The sequence below is a fragment of the Bombus bifarius genome, unplaced genomic scaffold (assembly GCF_011952205.1).
Source record: "Bombus bifarius isolate JDL3187 unplaced genomic scaffold, Bbif_JDL3187 scf7180000009102, whole genome shotgun sequence".
Lineage (NCBI taxonomy): Eukaryota > Metazoa > Arthropoda > Insecta > Hymenoptera > Apidae > Bombus > Bombus bifarius.
The window spans coordinates 359,861-384,555 of record NW_022884897.1 but is presented as its reverse complement, the minus strand read 5'-3'; the positions used below and the strand labels follow the sequence as shown (position 1 = coordinate 384,555).

Here is a 24,695-nt window from a genome sequence, read left to right as displayed (position 1 = left end):
TGCGACACGTGACAAAGTACTGACAAAGAATGATCGCGCGAGGAGCCACGTGTGTTCCATTGCTACAACCGCGCGTCACTTCTCAAGACTTTTGCTGCCACGTGTCGTGTTCGTGCACCCTGTCTAATAAACTTTTATCAATCGTTTCATCATTTCATTTATTACAATTCTTTCTATACGCTTTCTATACCCTTTTTTAGTTGAAGATGAAAAAATTCCATCCAGACAGACAGAACAGTTAAAAGCTAAATAAAAGTATTTAAGAATAGAAGAATTCCTCTACGAATGGCAACTCCAACGATCGGAAAGCAATTCGCAGGAATGAATTTTAGGAAAGTCGACGTAGACAAGATGACTGGAAGGAAGGTCAAAGAGCGATGCGGTGTGTTCAGAGTTGAAAAATCGTGCTGCAGGGGATGAGGGTGGGCGCACGATTCCCGCAAATCCGAGAATAACGCACGGTAAATCCCGGCTTCAAACAAGCCGGTGTTTGCAGGTCGCCGAGCAGTCTGTGCCGGAGCTGCTTGAAAATGCTAGAAATGGGCCGTGTGTAAGGCAACGGTTGCGAGGCTCTATGAACCGCTCGGCAACATCAAATATGAAAGCTCGCAATTATATAAAGCTAAGGGCGGTCTCTATCCACACCGGAAATGCAAACCGCGTTTTACACGCCTCTGTATTCTGTGCTCTTCTCCTTCCTTCCCTCGTCCTTCCGGTTGCCTGCCGCTACTTCAAATCGATTTCCAAGCGCAAGCTTTCGTTTTCATTGCTAGGCGAAAGACTTCGAAACTTTTATAACAAGAAACGTACGCACAGGCTACTGCGTCTGATAAATTTTGACTCAATAAATAAATTAAATATCGATTACTTATGTCAAAACGGTAAGGAAAACGGTTTGAATTACCACTTTCTGCGCTGTTCAAATAAAAGAATACTAGGCGAGGTAAAACCCGCCAAGTCGAAGAGTGCGAGCTGGAGTCGGAACCAGGAACTGGATTAAGAAAGCCGAAGATCCACAACAACGGCTACGTTCTTCGTGGTCGTCGTTCGAGGGGAGAAAAGTAAACGCGAGCGTGTCGCCGCTGCGTTTCCAAGCAGCCAGCGTAGATATGTATCCGTGGTGGTTTATGCGCATGCCACGGTGTGTATGAGTGCGCGGCCGTTGTTATATTCAAATTTAGTCACTTGGCTAGTCGGTGATCGTGCGTCGGCGAATATTCCAATAACCCTGGCACCGGCTATATTGCAATTCTATTACCGCGGAATTTCACGACTGGCATAAGTAGCCGCTGCCCGAGAATCTCTTCTATTGGACCCTATTCCCCTTTCGCATGGACAAATTGTTTAGGATTATCGCGAGATGACTTTACGTTCTGCGAAAAGCTTTCGCTCTATCTGCTCTTGTATCTCCCGCTTTTCGCACCCTTTCTTGAATGCTGATCGTATTGCACGTGCAATCTTGTTTTCAAGTAGTAACAGTCGAGATTTGCGAGGACATTTGCGTTTTGTTGTAAGCTGTTGAACCTTCCGATATACGCATATTGCCTTTCATCGCTTCCCTTTTATCCGTATTATCCAATACGGATAATATATTAAAATATTATCCGTAAAATTATATCAAAATATCCTTCGGATAGAAACGAAATATCACTTGCCGGCTAGGAGGTTAATCTACGATCTGTCGTTTTGACAGTGATAGATTTTTCTATAAGAGACTAGCATAAAGACGATCTTAGTCTTTTCTATCCGACTAGTTCTTTAATTACTACGTCGAACACCATCGATTCTCGTTTCATCCATACGAAGTATGTCTGATAAACATAAAGCTATATAGTATCGAGTCTCTGATCAATAGCATCTCTTCGTAACAGGCTGGAAAGAGAAGGGTGGGAAGCAAGAATAAAGACTCATCGGTCATCCGAAGAATCAGGTTCTCCTCGATAGCTTGTTATTCTTCGACGAAGAACAATGCAAATTGGCATAGTAATTCGGATCGGAGTTTGTTGGTCGCGCTTCATCGAGCCCATTATTAATACGGCCAATATTTACCGACCGGCTCGAAGGATCTTCGACGCCAGAGATGTTTCTCCTCGTCTTCTGTTTTTCCTAGATATAGCAGCGTCTTCTCTGTTTCGACGGAGGATTCCGTGGCCCGCGGGCGCAATATGACATTTAATTAAGAAACTTGGGCGAGCTCTCCGAGTGATATTTGAGGTAATTAAAAATGTATCCGTCGCGGTTCTTTGAGACAAGCCATTTTCATTGCTGCACAAAGGAGCCTCCCGGGGCTAATCTCTCCGATCCCCACCCTATCGTTTCTCTCTGTGCTCTTTTCTCGTCCACCCACACGCCATGCCGTTCGTTCGTTCGTTCGTGCCTCGCACGAAATTGCCCGGGAGGTGACCGACGATGGACCAGAGACAGAAACACGCTGGAACGAACCGACTGAGAGAGAAAGAGAGAGATAAATAACGTGAAAAAGAGGGAAAGTGATAGAGGAACGCGGAACGAGGAACCGAGCCAGAGGTTACGTTAGAGAAGGATCGCCAGAGATAGAGCGCGAGGTGCTGGTGCGAGTTAGAGGCGAATGGAGGATCGAGCCAGATCTATATAGGAGGCTAAAACGATGTAACGCCGAAGTGTTCGCTTAAATCCGTGAAAATAAACGGAAACATGTCATTTCTTAATTATTCCCACTATTTATATTTGAAGAACTACATCTTTTTTAAATAATATCGAGTATTCAGTATCGTACAGATTAAAAGTTAAATGTATTCATGGCCGCGATTTCTAACCTGAAAGTCAACTTTCAACAGGACGCTGACGCGAATTTTCGAATGAAGTCGACTGGCACGCAGGTGTGTGCGAAAGCATTCAACAACCGCGGGATCGTTTAATTTTGCAGAAGCTGGAATCTGGCTGCTCACTGGCAAAGGGCGGCATCCCTTCGACCTCCGCTTCTCCTCTTTCTTTCGCAGACTGTTCATAATCCGTGCAAACAAAGCGCGCCGGTACAAAAGACAATACCAAAAAGCAGCACGAGAGACGACAGCTTTAAACGAGATTATTAAACGATCAACAGAGCTTCCGCTCCGCGTTTGTAACCCGTTTTCCCATTCTACCTTCGAAACTCCCTTTTCCAATTCTCTCGTTCCTTCATACAGGTTCTATATGTACATCGTCGTGTCTCTTCTCTCTCCTTCCTCTTTGTACAAATACGTAATTCAAGATACGAAACATTCGATAGTAGATATACATAGGTAAATGCAAATACGAACGTTGCAGGAGGAAAATATGGAAAGTACAATTACGCTCGTTGATCTTTTAATCTTTATACGCTTTAATGTGATTTATTATGTCTCTGCCTTCCGCTCTTCATATAGATATAAATGTAGATATAGAAACACAGTAGATACGAGCCGCTATGAATCAGACGGAACAGCACATAGCTGGTCATCCAACGAAGTAAAACCCAGACGAACTTGCAGCAAGAATCGCAGCCTCGACTCTCTCACCCATCAATCAGCGTTTCCTTCCAACCAACCCACCTCTCTCTTCATTCCTCCCTACAGATTTAATTAATCGCTTAATTATTCCCAGCACAGTAAATTATTCCGACGACGAGACACAGGACACGGGACCCAGACGCTGCATAATACACACATACGGTACACATAGATGCTATATAGGTACTCGACGGCGGGAAATATCCAGGGCAGGGACAGAGACGCGCGTGTCGCGACGCGACGGCCGATGGTAGATACGGGAAAGATGAGCGCGCCGCTTCCGTGGAACCGAGGACGGCCGTATTACGCGCGTTGCACACCGCCACGCCACCTCTCATCTGCATAACACCGGCGGACGCAGCCTCGACATGAATATTTACCGGTCATTTATAAGTGCTGCCACGCCGTTTATCGCGATTCGTCGCAATGTCCCCCTCCGATCGCGGACGAGGCGGACCGCGATCGTTTCATGGATCTCGCGCGTCCCAGACTGTGTACCGGAAGCGCAGAGCACCCCGCTAGAGAGCCGCTCGCGTAACTTACGAACGACGATCGCTGTTGTGCCCCGCCACAGTTTACGCTGCATGGAATCGTATTTTATTGCCGGCCGATTCGTTAACTTGGAATCGTCGCCTCTGCAGACGTTTGGGAACTTTGGTTTTGGTTCTTTTGCCTTTCTTCAGTTGCAACGTTTTATTGGTTTTAATTTGATCTCCGAGCTTCCTAGATCCCTCGGTTTTCGTAGATATCTTGCGATCTTTCGGAGGCTTTAAATTTTAAGATCTCGTGCAATTGGTCCCTCTTAGTGTTTCGGGTTATCCCCGTGCTTTTCGAGTCACTTAGTCTTTTGATTTTCTAGAACATTGTTCGATCTCCTGGATTTCTTAGATATTGTCAATATTCTAAGTTTCTTGGATAACTCGATTGTGGGCTCCTTTATGCACCGATTCATATATCGTCGTGGAAAATGTTTGAAAGTAGGGCAATTTTGTTACAGGTGAAGATAAATCGCTGAATAATAGAGAGGGAACAAATGACTCGTGCGTAATTAACGATGCATACGCGTGTTAATATAAACTCGATGAACCGCTAAATCGCGAATACCAGATTACACGTTTATTAATTATTGACTTAACAAGCGCTTTTCCCTTCTGTTAAATGTTACGTCGAGGTGTTGACTCGCTGATAATCGAAACTTGAACGTATCGCATAACGGCGAATAAAAATGCTCGCGTCGATGTTGAAGAAATAAATAATTATGTCCAACAAAATTAATTTAACAATTTACTTGAACGAACAATGTCCTCTTAAAAAAAAAGCTATGAAACATAATTTGCCAGACTCAATCAACTATACAACATAAATATTACAAAACCATCCCAACAAAAAAAAAAAAAAGGAAAGGGAAAAGTAAAAGAACGATTAGAAAATCCAAAATCCCAAACCAATTGCATTCTCACCTTTCTCCATCGAATAACCGAAAAACCCGACATTCCCTGGAAACATAACCTGAACACGATGCACGAAGTTCGACGTATCGGCATAAATGGCATCGATAGAAAAAAAGGTCTCGCGCGGCACCAACAACCGCAGGAGTTTTCATCCGGCTGGCGGTGGCTAATTTAATAAAACCGTGGACCCGCCTGCGAGGACCTGTGGAAAGAGAAGGAGAGCCGAACGAGGATGGAACATAGAAGGAGAAATCAAAAGAGGCGGAGAATCCGGGTAACCAGGGGTGGCAACACGGGGGAGAGAGAATTTTTCATATGCTTACTTGCACAGAAATAATGAGCTTGTCCATAAATAAAGAATAGAAGCCGCCTCGCGGCGAATGGGTAATGAAGTCTCTCGTGGATAATTGTTATCGTTGGAAAAGCGTTGCCAGCGTTGCGTTTTCCGCGATGAGGCCAAACGAAACAACTCTCTCCCTTCTTCTCCCCTCTCTTCTCGTCGTCTCTTTGCTTCGCCAAGCTTTCGTAGCGTGTTCGCGTTTCCGAGCGACTGGTATGTAACGAGGGAACTAACCAACACGTTGCCACGAGGCCGCTTTAAACGCGATCGACGATCGATATTCGCGAAAGAATTCTGCGAGTGCAGACCGATTCACGGCCCTCGTTGCGTAACTATTTTCATTTATCGCTAGATAGGGCTGGATTGGATAGTTCGATGGTCTCGAATTCCGTTATAGGAATTTCTACCGATACGCTTGATTATAGAACCAGATTTTGGAATAAGAATTTTTCGCCGTAGGATGTAAACCCACTTCATATACGACACGATATATATCGCGCGTCTATGCGAAGCTGGCTGGACGAAGGACTGCGAGTTTGATTGGTTATTTTTGGTCGACTCGATAGAATCGTGATAATCACGCGTATTGGAAAGTCTCATATCTGCCTACGAATAAGATTCTGTATTAACGCGTAACGAACCTGGTGAACTATAGAGGAGACTTTTGCCCTCGCGTCGTTCTGCTAGCCATCTCGTTATCTCTGCACAATACATTGAAAATAAATTCATATATTTTGTTCGGCTTAAACGTATATCGCGTGGATCGCCATCGAAAGCTTTAATCTTCGCTGCGTGCTATATCGATGTCGGTCCGGTCTCTCGAGGAGGACGAGTTGAGCGTGCAAAGGGTGAAAAGAGTGCCGCCGCTGATCCACGCAGAGAACCAGATCGTATCGGGCTAGCTGTCTCTGCTCGGTGTGCTTACTCTGCGCTTACCACTCCGTCTAGCTCCGAGGTATTTGATATTGACTTGCTCGAGCCTCGACTCTGAACTCCCGGGCCGTTGTAGGGAGGAAGAGGAGGAGGAGGTGGAGGAGAGAGAGGATGGAAGTCACCCCCTCCAGCCTTGGAGCGTTTAATTAAAAAGCTCTCTCTCTCTGTGGAGAAGGCTGGTTCCGTAGACTTGTAGCCGCGATATGTGCGGCCGATAGTCGACATCACACATGGGTGATACCGGAAGCTCCGCTACCGAGCTAAGTACACACTGGCCAGCCCTCACAAAGGAAATGGAATCCTTCGCTTTCCGGATGAAATTAACTCGAAACTTTCGACCAACCAACCGGTCCGCTCTGATTATTTTAACCTGGTTCACGGGAATTCAAGGATCACTATGTATACGTATATTGGTATATGTATCGAAATGAAGAAACTATAAAGGTAGGTACAAGGATCTGTGTGATCGCAGATGGTGAAATTTTCCTTGGTAAAACCAACCGTGGTTTTATATAGAGCGTTTGAGTCGGTACATCGGATTAATCACCAATATCATCTGCCATCTAGCCGAGTGAAAACTATTGATGTAATTAACGAAAAATCCAATCTCAATAATACAGTAATTTTGAAATAAAGCATTTATAGTTGAAAGCGTCGAACAAAAGCTTGGCTAAGTCTTAGCGAACGTTTATCACGGGATTCTTAATGTAGTCGGCTATCTGCGTACGCTTCTTTTCCTGATCGGATTTAATTGCCAATCGACGCACCACGATTAACAGGAATAACGGCATCGCGGAAATTGCTCCTTCTACCCGTGTATGTCGCGTGCAATCGAGGATGAGAACCTGTGAGAGCCAGCGTGTCTCCTGATAATCGTGATTCACGTACACACTCACCAACTATGCGAGCGTAATGTCGCCTCGGTTGCACGCGAATCTCACCTTAACGATTTCCCCGCGGAAAATCATTTCACCACGCGTGAAGAAATGCCGTCTCGGAACCTGCTGCCAGTTTCCAATCATGCTTGGCGAACGCGCGGATTTAATTCATTCTGTTATCCGTGCATCACACTTACACGCTCTAACTATTTGGAACTGTAACATATATTGGAACGTGTAGATGTCAGCGTCCGATAGCTCGATCAAACGTTTATCGCGTTTGCCGATACGAAAATATTAAAAAGAAATCCGTAATGTTTCGTAGTCAACGAGAAAAAAAAAAACGAAAATATTGAGATATGTATAATTTTGTGTGCTAGACTAGATTAGGCGCGTAGTAGTGACGTTTCGTAGTCAACGAGAAAGAAGAAACGAAAATATTGAGATATGTATAATTTTGTGTGCTAGACTAGATTAGGCGCGTAGTAGTGACACACGTACGTGAATATGAGTGTGTAGAAGCATGCGTGTGCACGGTATCTCGAAAAACAGATGAATGTAACTGTTTCGTTGGCAGTGTGGCATGGAAGATGGAGAGACAAAGAGAGTGGTGAGACGCGTGCAAATGTGTATCGACGGAGATCCTGGGAATCGTTTATTAAATAAATCTAAAACTATTTTAATATGAATTCCAAGTGTATGCTTAGTGTTCCTTTACTTTTATTTCGGCGATTAAGATCCACCATTCTCAATAGAAAAAGAGACGAATGTCTTGCTTAAACGTGGAAATGGCGAAGAATTTCTGAGATCATTAAAATTTAGGACATGTAAATTTGTGAGGTAAGGAGGGAAGAAAATCGTGGATGGCGTCGCGTGCACAGTCGCGTTAACCCGCGTCTCTTAGCGTGTTCGTGAAGCTAAATGATACACGATGGCGAAACGACGCGAAACAACGCGAGGCTTTCCATCTGTTTCGCCTGTTCCCGCGGCGTACGCGCTCTCCGCCGAGAGAGTACGACGAACCTGGTGTAACTGATGAAATTTAGGAATGAATTATTCATTTAATCGCTCCACGGACAATTTACCTCGCGAACGCTCGCGTCCGCCGTCCGGGCGAGAATCGGTTTGAGAAACGCGGCGAGTTTCTTCGTTCAACCGTCGTGAAACTGTGCCCCCGACGAGTTTTTCCTTTTTATCGTCGCTTCGTATCTCGGTTTTGGCAATTTGAATATTGACGTATTTAGATTTAATTATACGTAGGTTATATTGTATCCGAAATTTGGAAGAATTTTATTCGCTTCTAATGAATTGCTAATGAATAACAAATTGAATATATTTGTATAATTTTCTGTATTAGAATCAGTGTTTTAAAATTAAAATTCTTAGGGTAAAAACGAGGGAATTGTTGCTCCTGACAAATTGCTTATTCTTGCTCGTATGTATGTTATACTTCCGTATCGCGATGAATGTAAGGAATGTGGTAATTCTTTCTGCGTTCTTTCCTGCAAGATTTACCAGGAACAAATTTTGTTACGCAATCGTAAAATCTTAACTGCGTAACTGTATGTTAAACCTTGTATATTTAGATAGCCGATAAAGACATTACATCAATAAAAATTATAATTTCCTCGACTCTCAACTTTTCCATCTGATTAATTAATCTTTCAAGAGCTATTTGTGCATCTAGTCTTCTATTAAATTATACAAGCAATTGTATTCTTTAAATTACCAAGAATTTGTTCAAGAAGCGTACGTCAAATACCCGGGGCAATTAAGTTCGCAGAAGTAAATGATACGGTGTAATGATTCGACTGAAATCACGTTTCAATTATCTCTGATTAGAGAAACCGGCGTAAATCTACGTAGGACGCGGAAGAAAGAAGAGAAAGAAAAAAAGAACACGTGCGGGCACGTGTACGCAACGCGTGCATGTGCAACGAGGATCGCAGACGACCAGAACGGCCGGGTCACGCGATGGGAGAAACGTTTTTTCCGTAAATGGGAACCAGACCGACGTGTTACTGCCACTCTAAGGCTCCTGTTCTAATCAGACCGTGGTTTTATTGCAACTTTGCAGAGTATTTCGAACTTCACGAGCCGTTTGCGCCGTGATGCTAAGGTAAACTTTGGAAAAACACTGTTGTAACTCGTTTCTCTTGCGAATTTGTGACGGATCCGCGGTCGTGATCCTCCTTTAATTACTAATTACACGTATCACGGCATCGTGGTTATGTAGCGGCTTTGAAAAATCACATGGTCATCTATCGCGTGGCAATGTAGCTCCTGAAGTAACCAGGTGTCTCATAGAATTTGATTCGAAGAGTAAACTGAGCGATATTGTACGGTGGAAGCAGCATATAGGATATTTTTGATTTTTTTCCACAAATTGTGAAAGTACAATCTAGAAAGAAAAGTCGTTGCTCTTTTTTTAAGAGAATCGGTTGTCGATAGCAACATCCAACGGAGACTCGTTGTACATCCGGAATCGGGGGCCACATCTCTGGGAAACGGAAATCCGAGACCGAGAGAGGAGGCAGGCAAGAAAATAAATCGCAATGATCTCCGTACCGTGGCGGCCTCTATGCTTGTAATTGGCTCCGTGAGAGAGCGCGTCCGCGGCGATGATTGTCGCCAACCCGTCGATATACATCGCATGAAAGACACGGATGAGCACGCGCGCAAACTGCACTCGCTGCTACTAAAAGGACCCCAAGCGAGAAACAGAGAGGGCAGGTTTGAAAACGTGCGCCGGTCGAGGCGAAGATATCGCTGACAAGCGACCACCGGGAACCCTCGCGTGCAACTACGTTTCTTCCTCTCTTGATTCTGCTTCTGCACCCTTGCTACGCTCGGTTTCCATCTTCAAAAGGACCATCGAGAACCGATACCTTCTTCTTCTTTCCCGGTACACGCGCTCTTTGGCACGAATCCAAGTCGTCACCGCTAATTTGGTGCCGATACGGACACTCCATGCCTTCTTAGTTCAGGATTCGTGGAAACGTGGCGTAACGACATAAAGTTCTTGTTACTGTCGTTGATTTTCTCATCGATTACAGATCGAGCAATTACTCTTTCGAATAAATCGAAGCATCGACCAGGCCATCGATAAACGAATATTAATCGAATCGTACTTCTCAACGTTCTAATTTGAGGCTTGCCAAGTGCTTCAAATAAAATCTAACTTCATCGAAGCTCAGATCGCATTTTCGAACAAGCCTGTCTCTTGCGACACGTCTCACTCGCTTTCCCTTTTACCGCAGGTCTCGCGAAAATCTCACGAGGAAAGCCGACAGGGGAAGAGGAAAAAGGTAACGCAGCGAGTTGCACGTGCGAGTAGGAGCACCGTGAACACGGTGAAATTTCAATCGAGGCGAGCGGTTACACGGCTACGGGACGGCATGAGACACCTTTTTTCACCTCGTCAGCATCGGTGCCATGTACGTAGCGGATGTCGGCGTCGACTTGGGCCAGCGGTACGGGCTGCGGTGTCGCCAAGACGCATTGCGCGTCGCGCTATCGGCAAAAAGGCCGGCTTTCCAATTGAATTTATTCGCCTAACGAGTGTAGATTCCGTCGCGCCGACTATGGCCGGGACAAATGGCGCGCATCGAGCCGCGCCGCGACGTGTAGCCGGAACCAGAGAATTCCGTTACGGAGTGGAAAGCCTAGGGAATTGCCAGTGACAACGTTACGAGCTGAGCAGGATCGAAAGGACTGAGGAGACCGATTCAATTTGCGTTCGTTCCTGTTCAACTGGAATTGGACATCGGTCGCATCTGATTCCCCCTGGTCTGCGCTTGTGTTCATTGGGCTTTGGCATTGCCAGGCTCTGTGCTCTCGCGATTTCAGAACGATCGAACAATCGCCTTAAATTTATTCTTCCTTTCCGTATCGCCAGATATTTTTCGCAAACCTTTGGCAATTTACATCTGCATAGTACTTTTTCCTCGGATCGATTCGTGTCATCGCGATTTAATACTTTGACTGTCACGTTGGTCACATATTTCTTCTGTGACGCCACGGTGATCATTGGTGACCGGAGCGCTTGAACTTCTTACAATTGTGAAAATTGTATGAAAATTGACAGTTAGGGCATTTTGAATATAACCGATAAATAGAATATACTTTGAGATAAAAAGTGCCCCATTGAACGATTAAACATTTTTATTAGAACATCAATAAAAAAAGAAAAATGAGAACAAATCTTGCATCTAACGGTGCACTGTGTTTGCATCCATATCTTTGAGGGGTAATCTACGCATATTATTATAAACACACCTTAGAAAATAATCGTAAATGCTGCTTTATAATCATATACAGGGTGGTTGGTAACTGGTGGTACAAGCGAAAAGGGGGTGATTGTACGCGAAAAAAGAAGTCGAAAATATAGAATAAAAATTTTTTAAATTTTTCCATCGAGACAACGATCTACAGTGAGATCCGTTATAACGAGACGCGATAAAGTGCACGCGTACCGAGCCAAAATTCAAAGTCGATTTTCTCGAAAACAAAGCCTCGAACGAAAAACTTTTATTCTATATTTTCGACTTCTTTTTTCGCGTAGAATCGCCCCCTTTTTATTATAATTATTATTATAATATTATTATAAACACACCTTAGAAAATAATCGTAAATGCTGCTTTATAATCATATAACTAAAGTTAGAATGAGCAAATACTGTTTACTAATATCTTCTACAAGTTTCACTAATATATTCTGGACGTTTTGCATACAACAAAATTACGAATACGAATGGTTTGTTGAAATAAACGAAACCTTGTTATAATATGTCGCTATCAGCTGTTACCAAGACGTCAATAAGAAAAACGGTCCATTGGCGAAGAATGTTATCTTACATGATCAATTTATTATTACTTTGCCATTATGTATTTTGAATAATAAAAATACTCCCGTGGCGAAACATGTGATTTCAGCGTGGCAGTCAAAGTGTCATCGTATAACACTCATAGATTATATCGTCAGAATTACACATTTGACTCTGTGCCAGTAAATGTCCCAGTATCTTCGTAACCCAGAGAGGACGTGGTCAAAAGTTTAGAAGAATCGGATCGAAAAACAGAGAAGAAGCGAGACCACGCTTGTCCGGCTGCGCGATCCCGCGATTCACCGTATTCATTGCATCGTTTGCCCAGTCGCAGAGAAAGAGCTGCATTACGTATGGCGATTGCGTCAGGGTGATATCGTCATCGGACAGGGCGAACACGACTTTAGCCTTCTCGGCCGGGGACACAAGCGAGGAGAGCAGAGGTGCGTGTCCCGACACGGCTTGCCCATTAGGTGGACCCGCCGCGCCATCAGATTAGATTCCGTTTCGTTCGCCGTTCGTCCGCAACAATGCCGGTGAACCGCGATGCATCGCCGGAACGGCGACGTTCCGGCTAACACGCTTCCTGGATTCGTGAATCCACGACGTAACTGGCCCGGTTGGGACACGCATCTTCTTGCTCGTGACTCTCAGCTTCCTTTTTCCAGCGTTTTCGTACTAGAAAATATGTTCGTCCTTTCTCGTTTTATTGCTGGATGTTGGATGATGGAACGTAGAGGCAATTGGTATCGGTATTTTTACGATCTGGATCACGTTCGTTTTTCCTTCTCTTCGATCTTTGACTGATGGAAAATCTTGTCGACATCAAGCCGACAGAATTGTTATAATCGTAATACGTAATTGTAAATTGGCGTCGAATTCTTTCAAATGGAAACCATCTATGGGCAAAGCGCAACATTTTCCCTTTCTATTTCTTTCTGAGCTCCAGACGTTTCCTCGTTTCCCGCCATAAATATTGATTACGAGTTGTTACCACGAGGATTGCGATTCCAAGCTTGCATTTCTGGCTGATATAGACATTAAGGAAACTTGTTTCCAGCGATGTGTTACTGGTCTTCACCAAGTTTGTTTTAATCGGCCAAATACGCTAAACATCCGTATTAATGATATAATGAACGCAAATAAGGAAGTTGACTAATTAAGTATAATGGGGATTTAGCTTCCAGCGACCTTGGACAGCCAACTTATTTTGGACAAAAATATAAACTTCCATTTTGATTAGTTGCTATTGGCATAACGACAAAAACAACGATAAAACATCGTGACCAATGTAAAATAATTCAGCGTGTAAAACTCGATGTACTTCAAATCGTATCATCTTCGATTGCGATCTATAGTTTGAGCTATTATTTCCACTACTCAAATTAAAAAATCACTCCTTTACGGCAATTTTTCCTTACCGTAAACTGATAAACACAGATCAGTTCCCACCATAATTACTTCCCCTAACACTTTTGCTATTCACCACTGCACCTAACACGTACCGCGTAACCGGCAAAGTATCACGAAGCATAAAGCACATCGAATCGCGTCGCTAATAGAGTGCACTGATAAACGACACGAATATCGTTGCGGATATCGCGTGTATCGTCGGTGTTAAAAGCTGTGATGCGGCGCTGTTTTCTACCAGTGGGTCGGGCTACGAGCTACGACAAAAGTGGAAACGAGCCGATACGAGACGAAGCCAGCGAAGCGGAAGCGAGGCGAGAATCGTGCGCTTCTCGTGGCTCGTGGCTCGATAAGAAAGCTTGGAGAAAGCATCAACTGGCCGACAAAAGCCTAGCCGGCGATAAGATTAAGCGCGCTCCGGGGCAAAAGAGCATCTTTTAGCCGAGCAACTTTGCGGCCCGACCTCGAAAGCCCGATTACGTAATCGGGAACGATCGATCGCGCCGGGGACCGTTTCTCCTTTCGTCCAACCGCCTTCCAACACGAGTAACAGGACCATGATTTTCCATTTCGAGATATCGACAGTATAATTTCGGAGATGGTTTTTTTACAATATAAATTACTTACATGTCGGCATGTTGAGAAAATTGTGAAAGCGATAGAATCGAACGCGGTCATTGACGCGTGAAATAATAAAAATTCTACGAGTTTCGAAGCTTCTGTCATCGTTTGATATCTTCGCTTGAATTATTATCGTAGATTACGTAACGTGGAAGTAACGAGTCGTCAGAGTAGTTTCCATTTCAACAATAATATACACAAGCTTAGTCACATAAATAACGAAATAAGGAAATAACGAACAGAAGAACAAATTTTCCAGTGTCAAAGAACGAGGCACGGTCTCCTTAAATAACCAACAGCAATCTCTGTGCCATTCATGTGGTTGCTTAAAACGAATTCTACGAAATGGTAGTAATAATTCCTACGAAATTAACCAATCCATCTTGGCCTGTATAATTAACGTCCTTTCTATACTTGTCCTTTGCCATTAACCAACGTAAATCGTGCAAGAACATCGCAAACGTAATCGTGTAATAGGAAGGTATCGCGCAGGCGAACGATTTTCCCGTGATTCTCGTCCTCTCCGTTAGTTAGAAAGTCCAGTGAATTATCGAGCATCCAGAGGCGTGTCCCGATGGAAATTTATTCGACGGCTTCTAACGTGCACAGGACTGCGGCTCCGGCATTAATGTATCTGCCGTGAAATCGGTGTCCTCGGAATCGCGCGACACGCACTCCATGTTGTTGCGACTTTTTTTCGATTCGGCATACCGGTTAGCGGACACGAGATGCGGTTTCTCGCGGGCTATCGGCATCGGTCGGCGCTGATCTTTGACGGTGCGACCGGACGCGATCACGCGCGCGTCTTCTCCGAGAAAAACTCTAATTACGAGGCTCTCGCTCGGTTCGCTGGCAAATGTCGCGGATACCTGAGAAGGCAGAGTAATACCTGTCTGTCGCGAAATCGAATGTCACTCGATTCCTGAGGAGATTTCGAGAGGGAGATTGGTAGACTCGTTGAGATTCGTGTGAGCAGAAGAAAGAAAATGGAAAATTTTCGGACTAGAAACTAGTATACGGTACGTAAGTAATATTATTTAATTTGTTTCGAATTCTTTTGAAAAATGGGAAGATTGTTAGATCTGTAATATCTTATACTTTGGACAATGTGTACTAAGCGATGCATCGAGTAATTTAAATATCTCTGAATTTTAGATTTCGCACAAAATATACTCGAGAATTCTCGGAAAGCCATAAACGAATCGTAATCGCTGGAAGTTGGATAGAAGTTTCTCTCGCAAGTTTCTCGAACGCGACATTCAAGTTCCCTTCGCTTGTACACACGTTAAACGCACGGAACGTCTCGATAAAGATCTCGCGCAGCGTCCAAGCGAAAGGGTACGGTCATTAAAAAAATCTAATTAGCATCGCGACTCGACGACACTCGTATTACATTATTGCGGACAACACTGCCATGTTATCAAAGCGTTTAAACCCAACAAGCACCCTGAGAACAGCGACAACGAGCAAGCAAACTTCCGAGGAAAAAATAAAAGAGTGAGAAGCACGTCAAGCATATGATCAGACGCGTATAATCACACGAGATTCCGTAAAAAGGAAAAGTCAAGTTCCACGATTATCGATAAAATCGATCAAGACTAGCCACTTACCTTGCCACCGTCCACCATCTCGCCCTCTCCCTGTCGCCGATTCGTCGAGCCTCTTTCGATCGTCCTGAAACATAGTAAACGCGTAAACAGACTATTCTCCCTCGTTACCACTTCGTTGTAACATCGAACGATTCGCAGCCGAATACGTTTTATGATTAACTCTAACTTTCAATTTTTAGTATTACTAATAGTAAACTAATAGTAAACTGTAACTAATAGTAATAGTATAAAACTAATAGTAAACTGTGCAATAATAAACAATATGAATTTTAATCAATAATATCTGCGATCGCGTTAATTTGTCCACTATCCGATCTATAGGGTGGGTCAGCCTGACTTTTGGACGGCACGCACGGTTTTCCTTGTGTCTCGTGCTCCTTTTCTGTCGTCTGAGACGTCGTTCACGAAGAAGAACGGACGACGTTGTTTCTTTTTTCCACGTCATCCAAGGTGGATGAAGGCGGACGCAGAGGAACTCGGTAATAAAGTCGCGTCTCGTTACGCGATGATACGGCTAGCTGACGGGCAGGGCGCCGTGCAATTACCAAGTTGCATAATTGCGCGCCATGGCAACAGAGTGAAAAAGTATATCAGCCCGTGCCCGGTTCCCCGTAATATTACTTTATTAGCGAAATGGGATAATGCCACGGTGTGTGACAAATTGGGAGCAACGCACGCTCGCGCACCAGGCGACGGCCGGAAAAGCGATGAATATTCATGCAGACAGTTGAGAGGAGAGAGGAGTTGGTACGATGGGACCGCTAGAAGCGCGAGCAACGTCGACCAACCGGCACCCTACGTTCGCGCGTCTTTTCCAACGTCGATGATGGCGACTATACATCGCGATTCTTTCGTCGATATGTAGCTCCGAGGGAATTGTGATTGTGATTATCATCTGATTGTAAGTGGCAGTGGCAGCAGCTTCATATCAATGTTTCTTTACTGGAGTTAGTTATTTTAGTTATATTTAAGGGAAAAGGAAGAGAGAGAGAAGGGAAGATAGATGTAGCATGAAATAATGACGTTGATTAATAACGTGGCAACCAGATGACATAATACGCGTTAAAGATCGCAAGGTAGATCGATGTATATACTAAGTATATTTATTATCATTTTTCACTCGTTAAAGGCACTTGAGACATACAAAACTTTCATTTCTAGTTGGTTCTATGATGGCGTTGCATATGTTTCTTTCGTTATAATTGATAATTGATATTTTCGTGTACCGTTTCTTCGTGTAAAGTGACACTAAGAATTATTAGATTGATACATATCGATGTCACTGACGTTCAGTGTTAAAAAAAAAAGACAACGTGTAAATGTAAACTCTCATAAACTGAATCTGGATGAGAAGTATGTTTGGTATCAAGTGCAATTATGTTGTTCTTCTTGGATGAAACTTTATCGATAAAAAAGGTAGCACTTGTCGAGGTACGGATGATGAATGGGTGTATGTTTGCCAGTAGTATGCCTGGTTTTTACTTAATGCAATTACATAGAATGAGTTCACATAACGAGGATGTTCAACGTACGTGTACCTTTCATCGTCGATGGAATTTTATAGAAAAAGAAGAAACTTCGCACTTGTAAAGAGTTATAAATAACCGTGCATATGCTCGCCAGTAATTAGTTAAACAGAATAAATGTGCGCACGAGGAATTTTTAACGTGCACGCCGTTCAGAAAACCAGATGCAATTCCTGTGAGATGTATAATTATCAATGGTACTTTATTTTTATTACACTCTTAGTATGTTTCATGGTATATAAAGCCCTGCATTTGCATTAGAAGTTCGCAATATAATAATAATAATTGATAGCTAATAAATTTTACTGCTATCCAATTATGTTCGTTATTATTTCTACCATAATTGAAGCAAATTAAAATATGCTAGTTTAATAAAATACGCTCTGTCAACGCAATTTTTCATTCCTATTTTCACCACAATTTGCATAAATAGTAGCGTCTTAACAAAATCAACATTTTCCAATAATAGGTGCAGCTACGTTATACAAAGTATTTGCACATACTCGTACTTACCAATCAGGCGTTTTCTATCAGGTTCTATACATTTCATTTCCATAACATTACATTTTTCTAGTTATACGAAGGTACTATTAACCGTAAATGATACGACATTTAATATAACTGAACCTATTTAACTAGTATGTAAATGCTGTAACAAATACAGTCATTACAAGTATTTATGTAAGTACACAAATATCGAGTCGTGTCGAGGTAACCGTGAGTCCAAGGAGGACCATAAAGAAAGAGTGTACCGTTCTTTTCGCGGTCACAGCACGCCGGTAACAAAAGACGCGTAAAACGACGCGGCCCAGAGATCACGTGGATGCCATGCCGTGGGCCAATTTATTAACGTTAATAATAAAGCTGATTAAAGCTTTTTATTCCACGCTTGTCACGCGTCTCGTTCCTTCCCCTTCCCTCACGATCGTTGCAACGTTCTTAATTAAAGTAATAAGCTAGGTCAAAGAATTTACCGTGAATCATTACACGCGGTGCACTATGATTACACGTCCCCTCCCCGACTCCTGTGGACGTCGTTATAATCGCGTGAAAAAAAGTATATCTTCAATGTCTTGCTTCGGTAATTATTTATTACAGGTCGCTATTCGCAAATCCTCGTGAGCATACACGTGCAGTCCTCTGCTAGTTATTTTCGTCGTTCACCATGAAAACTCGCGTATCGAAGAGGATGAATATACAGAGGAAATGTTAATTCTGTGGTTATCGCGCGATCTGTACTAATAATGCGAACATTCGACGCGAACATAAAATTGGCTTGTTGTTGTCGAAGATCAGGTATTAGGGAAATTGGAGATCTTTCGAGCCTTATTATATTGCAACGCATAGATACGCTAATAATTTAATAAGTTCAGAAGTGTGGAATTATTTGACGTAGAAGTAGATAAAATTTGTCTCTTCAAGGTGGTCTTCCACTTACAATTTTATCATTTGAAATTCACGTTTCACGAACGAAGAAACGAAGGGACAAATTCGATCGTTGGATGTGTTGGATTGGCAAGTAAGTGATCGAGGATTTTGTCATTAAGATTGGCGATCTTCAACGATAGTAAATGGTAAGTTAGGTGGCAATGACAAATCCGCAGTCACTTAGTTGCCAACCCAATATATCGAAACATGATGGCACGTCCGGTAATTGATCCTGAAGCGAGGATCTGTGCACGCGTCATAGCCCGCGAATACAATTGAGCAATTATTTAACACTTAATTATTCGACTGGCTGTTAATTTCATAGGTTACGAGACGCATCGAGAAATCTTGTCTTGCGTTTCTTTCGTTGCTCGCGATGAACGTACACGGCATCTAAACGAAACCACGGTTTCCTCGTTAGTTCCAGCGGGAAATTTGAATGCATCCTCTGTTATTGGTTATTAACAAAGAAAATCCAGCTGTTTGAATCGCATGAAGTGACAGAACTCGCTTAATGCAGATTGAACGAAATGTGTTGAGGGGCTTTTTGCATGGCTGCCTTTGAAAATAGGCAATGTTTATTCACTTGCAATGGAATAGCGTATCTTTTATGGTTGGATAATAGTTGTGTAGATAAGCGTGCGCGCGTAATTAATATGTTGCGTAAGAATTCAATGCTATTAATAGAAGTGGTATTAATATAATAATAGGTTATTAGAGCGCGTGTCGACCTATAGCACAGACTGAATTAATATAATCGATCTTTTCGAACGCAGAGCCTATTGGATATGTAGGTCTGTAGGTAAATACACAGGTGGTGAGTGGATTTTCTACTCGAATAATAGGTCAATTCATTATTTTTCTTATGAGCCGTTTTTCCATAAGGGTCAATTACACATACATTTGTTGAGAATTGTGGATCTTAATTGCCGAAATAAAAGTAAAGGAACACTAAGGTTACGCTTAGAATTCATATTAAAATAGTTTTAGATTTATTTAATAAACGATTTCGAGGATATGTATCTTCCATATCACGCTGCCAACGGAACAGTTACATTCACTTGTTTTTCGAGGCGCCGCTCACACACATACTTCCACACACGCATATTCACATACGTGTGTCACTACTACGCGGCCAATCCAATCTAGCACACAAAATTATACATATCTCAATGATATCATTATGACGTCTCATCGAAAATTATGCGATTTTCGTTTGAGATATAGTGTGATAATTAATTTAAGATTAATTCATGCACAGGATATTTTATACACGGCGTGATGCGCGGCTGTAGCCAGTTCAGTTTACCTTAAACGTTCAAACTAATTCACCGCCGGCTCATAGTATATTACAACATTACTTTGTACCGTAATACAAGTCGATGTTGCCCGATTAACATCCCAGATTACACAGGCAATGCTCCTTACGCCAATGAGCATATACTTAGGCGGTGAGAAACGATCGAGCCTGGAGAAGATAACGGCGACAACATTCGCGACCATACTACGGTACCGATAGTCCACTGCTTTGTCCCTTTGCACCGTACCAACCAATATTCGCCGATTTTGATATTTATGTTCTATCTAAAAACCCCGAAAGAAATACGTATCTCATTTGATCATCGAATTAGTTTGCTATTAACTTTTCTATTCGAAAGGTACGAGACGAATGCTTGGAATTTTCTTTCGTGGCCAGAAAAGCAGACTCGGTGATAGACGTTGCAATCGATGGAAAAAAAAAAGAAATATTTTTCAGACTTTAATGACTTAATAATTCCTACTAATATTACCGTTATTACAAAGTTTCTCTGTCTCTGTAAAGAAACAACGTTTTTATAATTTCCACTTGTCGCCATAAATACACATATCTGTCCTCCGCTTCTAACCGAAGATTCCGCTAGAAAGATTATATGCGCGCGTGCAAGCTGTCGCCCAGGTTCTATCGTTTGACGCGTAATTAAAAGAATACTCGGTGGTGCCAGGCTTCGGCGAATATCCGTTAGTTTACGATCGAGTGGCGCTCAAGGGGCGCGATAAGTCCGCGCGGAAATGTCTACGTGCTAATATTACGATCGCAACAGTTATTCGGAGAATAGGAGTCACCCACGCCTCACCATTTTCCAAGTAATTTTTGTAAGCGTGTACAGGGATTACGCGTTTGCTTGGTCATAGAAACACTTGTCATACGGTGCCGTAGCTCGTCTCTGTTTGAATTTTGTCTTTTATTGCTACGACATACACAGACGACACTGTACGTTGAGTTTAGTTGTAACGAGAGATAAAATCTCATAAGAATGCATTTTTATCTGATTTTTTATGGTAGAGCAAGTTACGCGTAGAATTTTTTTGCTGACTTAGATATTAGTTTCCGTCGTGTCTGTGTAGAACACGTCGAATGGAGAAGTTATTATGAGTGATGGGGTATTTTGTTGGCAGGATAGCGCGAGACACCGTAAATAAGAGATTGGCGCATGAGTTATTCGATTGAGTAGGCGTGGAATGTGTATAATATCGAATACTAGGCGAATAGGAACACATATCGATCGCGTCTTGTACACCTCGTTCAGAAAATTCTCGGCAAAGCTTTTTCCATTTTCCACATTTTTACAGACCAACATATCAATGAAAGAATCATAAGATCAGGTACGTGCCCATTATTCGTAGAGAAATACTCAAATGTGGAATTTATTTCAATCGCAGGATAACGCGAAAAATAATCAAAACCATGATCAAGTAATTTTTCCACAACTAGCCGTGAGTCATCCAAAAGCAACTCGTCAACGCGTAATATTTTTCTCAGCAGAATCGACGCTGGTCAAATTCCAAAACACTGTTACCTCTTTCGCATAAACCAGGCGTATTCGAGCGATATGGCCGCCTACGGCCGCGGTTCCGCGCTGTCTCGCCCGTTAGACGTCGCGTCGGTCAGGATCGTTTAATTATTCGAGCCGGCGACGCGGAACCGGCGAATATTTCTCGTGGTCGCCTTTCCAAGCGGACGCGTGAACACAAGCAGGCGTGGGAGATGTTTGCGCGCGCTCGATCGCGTAGATTAAACGTTGTACGAGCCGCCTCTACGTAGATAAGAAGCGCTGATAAGATCGTCAAGCGACGACTCGATCGTGTGGATCGTGGTTCGATCAATTAAGGAAATCACTGCTGGTGGCGCGCATGCAGAAGCGAACGCTCGCCTCGTATTTATGGCTCTGTCCACGGTGGCGGCCATAACCGTCAGTTTGTTTGTTAGAAAACAAGCCGCTGGCTTTCGCACATTGTACGCGCCGCGAGATAATCGGCCGCCCCGTCTCTCCGCCGCCTTGTTATTAATGCGTAATTGAATGTTGCGATTCATTACCCGGACGTTATATTTCAAGCCGGTTGACTCGACCAGGGCTCCACCCGGCTGACCGTCTCGTTTACCATCTGTCCACCGTTTTCTTCTCGATGGAAACGAGAAAGCGGTAATGAGGATTTATATTACAAAGTTAGCACGGCGTTTGAGGTGGAAAAGAGACGGGGCAATTTTTAAGAGGCTTCCGATAGACTCTTTATCATTTTTACGCTTAAGGAAATAACGTAGAAAATGAGGAAGGGATTGAGCCACGATGTAGAAGAATTAGGGTAATGAGTAGAATCTCATTAGTCAGGATTCAGCGAGGGATATAGGCGTACTGATAATGGAAATTTTTTACCGATGGAAAAAATTTCTCATCGTGTTACGTTATTACTGTAGAATCTCATTCGTTGGAAATAATGAAGCCTTTATTTAAATTCCACAGAAAATACAAAAGCCACTTGCTGTTAGTGGAATGAGCTTTTCCTATGTATTAGCGTGGTCTTTATGAGATACTATTCCACGTTCCCATTGCATTCGGCTTCTTACTTCTTAGCCGTTAACCAATAACGCTAAAAGTCTCGAAAACTTTACGTCGATACTTCGTGTTCCAATGCTCCAACCTCGTCCTATTCTCAAATCTTTCGTCTTTGATATACAGTCTGTAAAAATTAGCAAATATTTATCAATGCGTATATGCAACGAACGTTGGTCTCGCGGTATAGCTACGTTTAATTCAGACGAACAGAACATAGTAAGTAGTCACGCAGCATCTAGTCGTTGTCGGTTACGAGATACTCCGGTAATTAACCGGTAATGAGGTATGGTCTAGCATGGCGAGTGGATAAATAAAGTCCTAACGGTCGATGTATATATATATATATATATATACATATATATATGTATATATGGAGAGCGAAGAACGAAGGGCGAGGAGGAAAGGTCCTAATGGAATATAAATCTTGGAACTGCGCGGGGGTGGAGTACGTACTTACGTCTGTGAGTGCGTGGTCGAGATTCATTTGTAAGGGCGTTTATTGTTCGTCCATTGCGGTTTATACGTGCTTGATGAAGATGTTGGTGAGAATGGAGGAGGAGAAGGGTTGTATTAATGGCACGAATGTATAGACTCATTAATTCTATGTAATGTTGTCCTCGTTGTATCGCTGTAATATCGTACAGTGCATTTATTTCATTCATTGCAGAAGATTAAGAATATTATTGATCGTTATGGATTAATTTTTGGTGTTTCTATGTGAACCGAATTTTGATAATTATCCATTTGTGAATGTTAAACGTAATCATTTAGCATTTCACCGAACGTAACCATTTACAGTACAGGCATATAGTATTTATAAGATTATAATTTGTCATTAGACAGGCATAAAATAAACTAGCCGGCGATACCAGTTTGCAATTAAGTAGAATAAACATTAAAGTAAAGTATTCTACTTGATTTTCAAAAAGATTCATTATAATTTTAAATGAGGCTTGCCTGTTTTCGGTCTACCTTTCAATAGCTAATTGGGCGTTATTAATAATCAATGGCCGTGAATACCTGAGATACCCCACGAGGCACTTCAACCGAATAAACGTTCTTGAGTATTTTATCTTTTTTTTAAAAAAAGAAAAAAGAAAGACGCGCCATAAGCCCGAAATAAAGATTGTATTCCTTGGTTTAGTGCATAATTGGAGATTATTAAAATGTCCCTGAATAATGCAAATACCCTATAAGGTATTCGAAGTGCTCGATCACGTCGCACATAAATTACAAACATCAAGTTCCATCATAAAGTCTCTAAATTGAATCCGCGTATCAAGCGCTCTCATTAAAGATGATTAACCGAATCGTTAAAGGACATTCGAGGCGGTGGTATGACCCACCACGTACATCCAACGAGCACCGTAGCTCTGCACGATACGCTTGTATTATATAGTCGGATAAGTACGCATGCCGCTACCCTATAATCCCTAGATTATAGTCCGGAAGAATCGCCGACTAATACCTGGCCATAATCAATATTCAACACGCTTTCCAAATCCTGGTCTTTCCAAATAAATTTTTTCCTTCTACAGTTTTCCTCTGTACGAATCACGTTCGAATAATTATTCCGCATATCTTGTTAGTTTTGGTACAAGGTTGTCAATAAACGTATTCCATTCGTATTTTAATATTTTGTCGTTCTCTTGTACTCTAACTTTCTCGTAACAAAACTCGCGATAAAACTATGCACACGGTTAAGCATGGAATAAACTTGTCGGCTCGTGTACGCAATCCCAGGGCAACGTTCCGCGCCCTCTTCTTCATAATTTCTTCACAGTGCTTCATAACGAAACGCGTCAGCCTGTTTAAAGCCATTTCCAAGCGTTACGACCAATCCCCAAGCTTTTTCCTGCTGGAACGATACCGCCGAGAACTGTTTCCGCGTTCGCTCGTAGACCACCAGCGAGAGGATTATCTCGGAATGGCAACAGTCCTCCTATGCGGCTTTAAGTATCAGCCTATGCAATCCGCTTTGACAACGGTAAATAGCTAGTACACGCTGTGATAACGCGAATCGATATCCCTCGTATATAACAAAACTAGATAGCGAAATGTATATCGAATTAAAATACTGTTACGACAAACAGGATGCAATTTTTCGTTGTTGAGTCAGATGCTCACAGACATCGACCGATCGATACAAGTATTTTTTCAATATTTCTCTATACTGTTCCTTAGGAAATTTCGGTAAAGTTCCAATGATACAAACTAAACTTCTTCGAACGTACGAAATGCCAATTAGGCTACTCTTCCAGCACGAAAGTGAGAAGCATAGCAGCAGCTTTTCTT

General features: G+C 42.6%; 1 protein-coding gene across 1 annotated transcript in view; it reads right to left on the bottom strand.

Moving 5' to 3' along the window:
* Window positions 1–24,695, bottom strand: part of LOC117213443 (kinetochore protein NDC80 homolog) — a 156,395-nt gene that overhangs the window by 31,071 nt on the left and 100,629 nt on the right. Inside the window, exon 2 of the mRNA XM_033458788.1 lies at window positions 15,575–15,638. Within this exon, the coding sequence (XP_033314679.1) occupies window positions 15,575–15,592 (18 nt within the window). The 5' untranslated portion in view covers window positions 15,593–15,638. The remainder of the gene's footprint in view (window positions 1–15,574; window positions 15,639–24,695) is intronic.